Source organism: Maylandia zebra, linkage group LG3, assembly GCF_041146795.1.
Source record: "Maylandia zebra isolate NMK-2024a linkage group LG3, Mzebra_GT3a, whole genome shotgun sequence".
Lineage (NCBI taxonomy): Eukaryota > Metazoa > Chordata > Actinopteri > Cichliformes > Cichlidae > Maylandia > Maylandia zebra.
In genome coordinates this window covers 28,420,411-28,428,335 of record NC_135169.1, presented here as the reverse complement: position 1 = coordinate 28,428,335, position 7,925 = coordinate 28,420,411, and the positions used below count along the sequence as shown (strand labels likewise).

Sequence of the window (7,925 nt, the reverse complement as noted above, 5' to 3'; positions counted from 1 at the left end):
GCGTATTGCTCACATCCCATTTCAAAACACAAAGAACATTGAAAAGCTTCAGACTGGATTTTCACAAAACATCTAATCTTTGTATGTCTGCTAGCTAGCAAGCTTGCATACTGCTAACTTTGCCCAAATTTGTCAATCCTCTTTATTATAGCAGTCTGTATACTTAAGACAACAATGAAGTGCTACACTGAACATTTTAATGAAAGTGAAGTATCTTGGATCATATTCTCCTTCGTACCTTTCTGAGATAAAGCATTTTAACTGGCAAGCTAGCACTGAAAATATTAATTTGTTAGTGCTAATAGATTGATGCAGTCAGTAGACACAATTATTTTCTTTATTGGCCATTTCTTATTTCATGCATTAAAAGGAAAACTGCAAGCAACCACAGACTAATGACAGAAAAACACACAATAAGCCATAAAAATGCAATGGAAATGGAAAATACATCCAAGATTATTTGGTGCAAGGTGAATTCACCAATTCATCGATACACATCAAGATGCGTCAGTGCAGTTCAATGTATCAGTTAATTCCTCTTCCTTCGTGTTGATGGCTGTGAAAGTAACAAAGAACTCTTTATGTAACACCCGCCCTCCCCTCCACACCTGTGACTATGGTCAGAACACCAGCTCTCATAATCCTACCTCAGTCAACCCTACAACGGGAACACCAGAAACCCAGAGAAGGTGGAGTACTTCCACCCTCCCATTAGGTTCCCCCGCTCCAGTTTGAGGTAAGCCTTGTCCCCCCTCTCCATAATCACCAGACCCGCATTGGTGGCAGCTTCCCTGGTCACATCCTGGTCGCCTGCGAAGGCTGAGATCACAGGCCAGCCATTGAGAACCAAACTCACCTGGGAAAGCAGGATGTAAGATTTGTACGGAAAGTTTGGTTAGAAGACAGTGTTTGGTTACAGTACATACAGTATCCTGTATGTACTGTATCCTAAAACCTCCACATCAGTGCTGGTACAGGAGTAGAAGAAGTAAAAACTGAATGAAATCACATTCAGAAACTCTTCCTCTGTATAATCTGTGAATTATTCTCTCTGCACTGATATCATTAAAATAGCAGTAAGAAGTAAAACTGCACTCATGTTCTCAACTCTGGAGGCAGAGGCACAAAGTTCAATGTGATGTGTACAACTGCGACTTCATTTTTGTCGTACAGCGCAATCGCGAAAGTGAGGATAGCGTCCATAAATGGACGATTAGAAGTAAAGCTACACAGGGAAACAACCAGCTCCACTGAAATAACACTGAGATGACTGTAAATTCATTCACAGATATTAAGTCAGGGGACTGAGGCTGTTTGTGGTGAAAGATATTATTTTTAGTTATAGTTGTATTTTAACCTCCTAGGACCTGGCATCCAGATATGTGGACATCACATTTTGGGTTATTTAGATCAAAATACTCAATTTTGCTCTACAAGGGCCTGATATCCACTTAAGAGGACATTATACTGCTACTGTTCTATCAAAATTTTAAACGAATATCCTCATATGTGGCTCTCATTTTTCTTAGAAACAAAAATCAGGTAAAAAGAAAAATCTGGTAATTCTTTGTTTTTCCATTCATCGGGTCCCAATCAGCCCAAATATCAAAGAGAAATTAACAGAGGTGGGACCAAGTCATTGTTTTGCAAGTCTCAAGTAAGTCTCAAGTCTTTATCCTCAAGTCTCAAGTCAAGTCTCAAGTAATGTCAGGCAAGTCAGAGTCGAGTCTCAAGTCACTGGTGTAAAAGTCCGAGTCAAGTCACAAGTCTGAAACTTTGAATTTCAAGTCCTTTCGAGTCTTTAAAAAAAACAAACGAAAAAATAATGTTGCAGTTATATGCTAAATGTAAATATTAGACCATGTAATTTTAAAATCTGTGTTTTTCTCAACACATACAAAATAGTGAACTTAGAAAATATACACAAATTGTGAAATTGCACCTCTTTAAAATGCAGCTCAATTAAACTTAGCTCCAAGAATAATTTTCACCGACAGTTCTGAGATACGCTGCATGTTATTCTTGGATGCGGTTGTAGGACCAGCTTTAAAATCGCATGACAAAAATATCATACACATAAAAAAAAACTGCATCACCAACGTAGCCTGGAAAACATTTGCTAGTTAGATGAAGTCAGCTATCTCATCTTAGCATATTTATATGCATATTTATAATTATACGGTTCTTGGAGTGAGTGCATACACTCATGAAGTTTAGTAACTTCCGGTCACTGCAACAAGCCCAGGTACAGTTTACCGACGGATGGGTGCAGGACCTTGAAATGCACCGTGTAGAACGAAAGACCATCGTACGTATCATAAGTTTACCAGTCTCACAAATCGTCGTCATAAATACACATTCGTTAACCGTTTATTAATATAACCTTTGAGCTCAACGGTAATTAATTAGTAGTGGAAATAATTTCTGGTACCCATCACAGAAATGTAGCAGTGACAATAATATTGTATGCTGTAATCGTACTGGGCAATTAGTGATACAAAAAACCTGTTTTATCCTGTGAATAAAAGTATATGTTTTTGTCAATGTACCATAATAACAGAAGCGAAACGCAATATTGTGTCAGGACAATTTACTATTTATGCACAATAAATAAAGGAGCATAGCGCGACAATTTCTGTTCAGCGCCAGACTTGCTTGTAACCTATATCACCAATTATGTTAAGAAAAATGACGCATTAACTACAACAGCAGACTGACCTTTGTGTAAATGCTTGGAGCAGACTAACCTGTGAGCTGGAGTGTTCTGGGACGTTATATTTGATCTTTGAATGGCTGCAATCCAGTCGCCTCTTTGTTACTTCGGAAACATGGCTCGAACAATTTCTCTTCCACGACGTAATCCGATAACAACCGATCTCTTTACCCGTCGGCTTCCCGTGGCTGTCATGCGACCGGCTATTGCAGTTAATAATACAACAGCTTCTTGACATTTTTGTGTTTCTTTTTATCGCTGTGTGACTGATTTTAATTGAAAGCCTGCGTGCGCTAGTACCGCTTGCCACGAGTTCCCAGAATCCTTTGCGGTTCTACCCGTGAATGACGTCACATTTTCAATCTCTATATAATATGCGTGTTAAATTTTATATTTGGGGTAAAATATCAAGTCTTTTCAAGTAAACCGGTTCAAGTCCAATTCAAGTCCCAAGTCATTGGTGTAAAAGTCCAAGTCAAGTCACAAGTCTTAGAACATTTTTTCAAGTCAAGTCTAAAGTCATAAAATTAATGACTCGAGTCTGACTCGAGTCCAAGTCATGTGACTCGAGTCCACACCTCTGGAAATTAAAAATGCATGCAGTGGAAGAGTTCGGGTCTTAGGAGGTTAAAGGAACACAACCTTTAGTGGCCTTGTGAATGAGTGCATGTAAAACAGAATCAGGTATGTTTGGACGCTGATGCAGTTTTGATGATTGTGTCTATACATCAGTAGAATCTGGTACTGTGTGGACATCACAGAAGAACCAGACTTTAGCACCTCTCTGTCTGTTGTTAATTCACAAACCTTAGAACAGCAATAAGTCTAACTTTTCTTTGAGAAACAAACAGATCCGTTCAGTGTTACGTGACGCTTTTACATTTTTGTTCTTACTTGTATCGTCTGCCGGTTGTAAACTTTGACAACATGAAAGCTGAAACTGTAGACTCCTTTTCTGGGTGCCACAAAGATGCTTGTTGCTGGATCGAAATGGCTGCCAACGTTCACTATGATCTAAGAAGGAAAAGAGAGAAGCAAAGAGTTTCACAAATTCAACCAACCAACTAGCCACAAATGTGTAATCCATAATCTTTCACTGAGCCTCCACTGTGGTTTATTATTCTTATTTTTCTGACCTAAATTTTTCTAATGTTTCTCTTTTACAAGAAAGTTGGTCTGCTCGTCCTCGCAGGAGAACAAGAAAAGGAGGGAGAGAACTGGCAGTGAGTCACTCCGTCGTAATAATGCTTTTCTGTGAAAGCCTTTTTCTGTTTGTACAGTGTGATCAGTAACTGGGGACTTTGATGGCAATAAATCAAGTTTAGTAACAGCAGAAGAGGCTGTATCTATAAATGGCGATGGAAGTCTGTTCTGGTTATTATAAAACTGGCTGGTTGGTCAGTTCACAACATTGGTTTCTCAGTAAACTGTCTATGCATGAGATTTTCTCACAGACATCAATGCTCCTCTTTTATCGACTGTTTCTTGTAGTCTTATTTGAGAGTCCTGAAAGTCATGCAAACTGTAACTTGCAAAATTTGCCTGCTGACCTGCTATTTCTATGTATATGGATAGAGGTCTTTAGTGTAGTGGTTTACCTAACAAGCTGGAGACAAAATTAAAACGACAAGGTTGAGATGGTTTGGACTTGTGCAGAGGAGGGATAGGGGACAAAGGGAATGAATATGGGGAAAGGGAAGCCCACAGAGGAGGTTCGTGGGTGTAGTGAAGGAGGACACGCAGAGGGTTGGTGTGACAGAGGAGGATGGTAAGGATGGAGTGAGATGGAGACAGAGGAGGAGACAGATGATCCACTGTAGTGATCCCTAAATGGAGCAGCCAAAAGAAGAATGGCCTGCATTTGTATAGCGCCTTTCTAGTCCCTAAGGACCCCAAAGCACTTCACGCTACATTCAGTCATTCACCCATTCACACACAGATGGCAAGCCACACTGTAGCCACAGCTGCCCTGGGGCGCACTGACAGAGGCGAGGCTGCCGGACACTGGCTCCACCGGGCCCTCTGACCACCACCAGTAGGCAAACGTGGGGTTAGTATCTTGCCCAAGGATATTTGGCATGCAGTCAGGAGGGAGCCTGGGATCAAACCACCAACCTTCTGATTAGTGGCTGACTTGCTCTGCCACCTGAGCTACAGCCACCCCAGAAGGAGGTTTACATCTAACAAGCCAGAAATCTCAGTTTGATCCTGGGTGGAGACACAAATCTCTTTGTGGTTACATCAGGAAGTGCATCTGGTGTAAAAATCTGCCAAATCAAACATGCAGAGCTATCTGCTGTGGTGGCTCCTTGCAAATAATGGAGCTGACGTAGATTCTACACAGAGGTTTTTAGTTTTTAGTTGGGACCTATTGTCCCAGGTTTGCAGTTTATTTATATTTTTACTTTTTTATTCCACTATGAAAATTCACCTGTGCACAAAGGGACATAAGCTCAGAGGCTGAATGACCTACACATACATTTATTTATTTATTTAAATTGATTAATTTAGGGGGTTTAGAAATACACTTTATCTTTTACTTATTTAAAAGCTTCCTCAGTTTTAAGTTGGAAATTTTGAAACAAAGATAATCTGGTCTGGTATACAAATGTGTCGTCAGTGGTTTCCATCTTTCTGTGTCCAAACAAATGCATGTTTCCTTTGCGCTGTTTCCTTGTGTGATGCTTATTTAATATTTGCATTAATTTCTGTATCATTCCTTTTTGGTTGTTTCCTGTCTTACTTTGAAAGTTTGTTTTCTTTCCTCTCCTGTGTTAGTTTTGTTTACTGTCCTTCCTTGTCCTGTTGGCCATTCCCTAATCAGCTCTCAGTCTTTGTCACAGTGTCTATGCTTCCCCGCGTGTTTCTCTGTGTTGACTGGACTTCTGTTTGACATTTTGGATATTTTTTAAAAAATAAAATACTAGCTTTCTGCCTGCAGTGTCCAGGATTTGGATCCTCTCCAGATTCAATACAAAATGAGGTCTATGTCCTTTGAAACACAAGTTTCTGTTGACCGTTTTTAGAGTGCAGCAGAAGGTGAAGCGTCATTTTTGGTTGAACTCGTGAAATTCAACCAAAACCTTTACTTGCACCACACCTTTCCAAAAACAAGCCTTAAAACCCACCTGGTCAAAGTAGATGGTCATGGTTCGGTTGCTCATCTCTGAGGGTTCGTGGTTGGTGTTACGAATGGCCGAAAATGCCACCCGCCCAGTTCCTGACCTCACTGACATGCCCAGGGCATTACCTGACGGCTCCGCCGACGGGGTGGAGTCGCACACCACCAGACACTTTCCCTCCAACACGATCGGCTCCGTGTCATTCTGGCAGCTGACCTCGGAGGGCCCCCGGTGGACAAGCAGCAGCAGTCCAACGACAAAGACGGAGTGGGCATCAAGGTAGAGTGCAGGGGTAAATGACAGACAAGACATCTTTTTTTTCTTCGCGTTTCTACTGCAGAATGGTCACCACAGCTCTTTAGCGAGACTCTTCTTGGCGCGCACCTCACTTTACCAGCAGGGTCATAATTTCACCTGGAAAGAAAACATCAGCCAGGGCTTTGTCTCATCTCTTTGGAGATTAAACGATTCAGGGACTCCTCAGCTGGCTTACTACGACTGACAGGAAGTCCATAAATGCGCGGAATAAGTGGTGGCGTCCGGTCCCTCACACCAGGGCAGGAGTGGCCATCAGCCAAGTGTGCTGAGTCAGAAGTCCAGACTGGATTGAAGCTTCAGGCCTGCGAGTCAGTGACACAGTTATTCACATGAAAACATTGCACGAATCTCAATATGACTGGACGACCTGATCATCTTTAGTTTGCAAATAAACTTACTGGTGAACAATGGCAACAGCTGTTAAAAAACCTGAACCTTGGTGACTCCTGCCCCTAGTTTGCTTCAACAACCCATACTGTTGGAGAATCCACCATTTTTACATATGTTTAGCCCTTTAAAACAAGTTCATGCATCAAAATATTAAGTATACAAAACCACTATGCTCGTTCTTGTTCTGCGTTTTAATAACAGAACATGACGACTGAAAACAGGCTGAAAACACAGCACGGTGCTGCTGGAGAAAAGTTGTGTGCCTCAGCACAGTTAAAATCTATCAAACCCGCACTGCTGTAAATGTAATAAAAAACCCATCCCGGTGCTCTGCCACATCACTGCTTAATTAAACGGTGAGAATATTAATAGAAAACCGCTTTATATTGAAGCAGAAAATAAATAGAAGTGATGAGGTAATGCTTTGGCCAGGAAGAGGCCCGCGTGAGCGACGCCAGCTGGACTCAGGAGGGGGTACAGCGGACTATCACAATCCCACCGCCGAGAGGCCATCTGTGGGTAAACACTCCCACTCATTCACCTCGTGCACCTTTCCAATTTAATCCCTGTCTCTCTCTTTGCACTTGCATTCCTTTACACAAACACGCTTACTATTAAAAAAGCCACTGTTTTAAGAAGCAAACACAAGAATTCAGACAGTACTTTGATAAATTATAAAAGAACCTTTTAGCATTTCCTTGTGTGACATTAGAGATGTTGCTCCGAAAAATCCTCAAAAGCATGGACAATAAGTGCAATGACAAAAGTACAATCGCTCTAACGAGAATGACCCTCAAAGAAAGAATCTGCAGATGCTCCATCACCCACCTTTCACGTCGTCAGCGTTCCTCCTGCAGCAACATACAGAAGCCAGCTTGGCTCAGTAAAGTTAGAGCTTCGTTTCACACTCACCTTCAGCTTTATCTCTCCTCCTCTCTCTCTCTCATTCTCTCTCACTCACTACATCTCTGTTCCAGGGGACCCCTGCGTTCGAGCAGACGTTTAATCACATCACGAGCGTTGCCATCCTTCTGTTTTCACTGTTCCTCAAACCCACCCCCACTCTACCTTTTTCTCTCTCCTTCTCATCTAACCTCAGATATTACAGAAAATGCGCTGGGACTTAAAGGATTCATCACGAACTCACGCGTATCCCTGCTATAATTAAAAAATGTTTTTTTTTAATTAGTAAATGACTATTAATGGGTGATAGCGGGTACAAATAGCTTTTTCCCCCTTTTAAACATTCATCAATTTAGACAGGTATATCGCCATGGTAACTTATGCTGTGAACAGGGTATGTTTCGGATTAGAGATCAAGAGGTATGAAATCACCGCCTACTGATGGACCAGTGCTCCAGAAAATCACCATCCCTGAAGAT

At 41.5% G+C, this 7,925-nt stretch overlaps 1 protein-coding gene across 1 annotated transcript; it reads right to left on the bottom strand.

The window, feature by feature from the left end:
• Window positions 1-323: 323 nt before the first annotated feature.
• LOC101465405 (cerebellin-1) lies at window positions 324-7,501 on the bottom strand. The gene is made up of 4 exons (XM_012922516.4): window positions 7,372-7,501; window positions 5,842-6,455; window positions 3,608-3,727; window positions 324-856 (listed from the first exon to the last, which is right to left on the bottom strand). The coding sequence occupies exons 2-4, from the start codon at window positions 6,145-6,147 to the stop codon at window positions 659-661; spliced, it is 624 nt and encodes a 207-aa protein (XP_012777970.1). The 5' UTR covers window positions 6,148-6,455; window positions 7,372-7,501; the 3' UTR covers window positions 324-658.
• Between the last annotated feature and the right edge of the window lie 424 nt (window positions 7,502-7,925).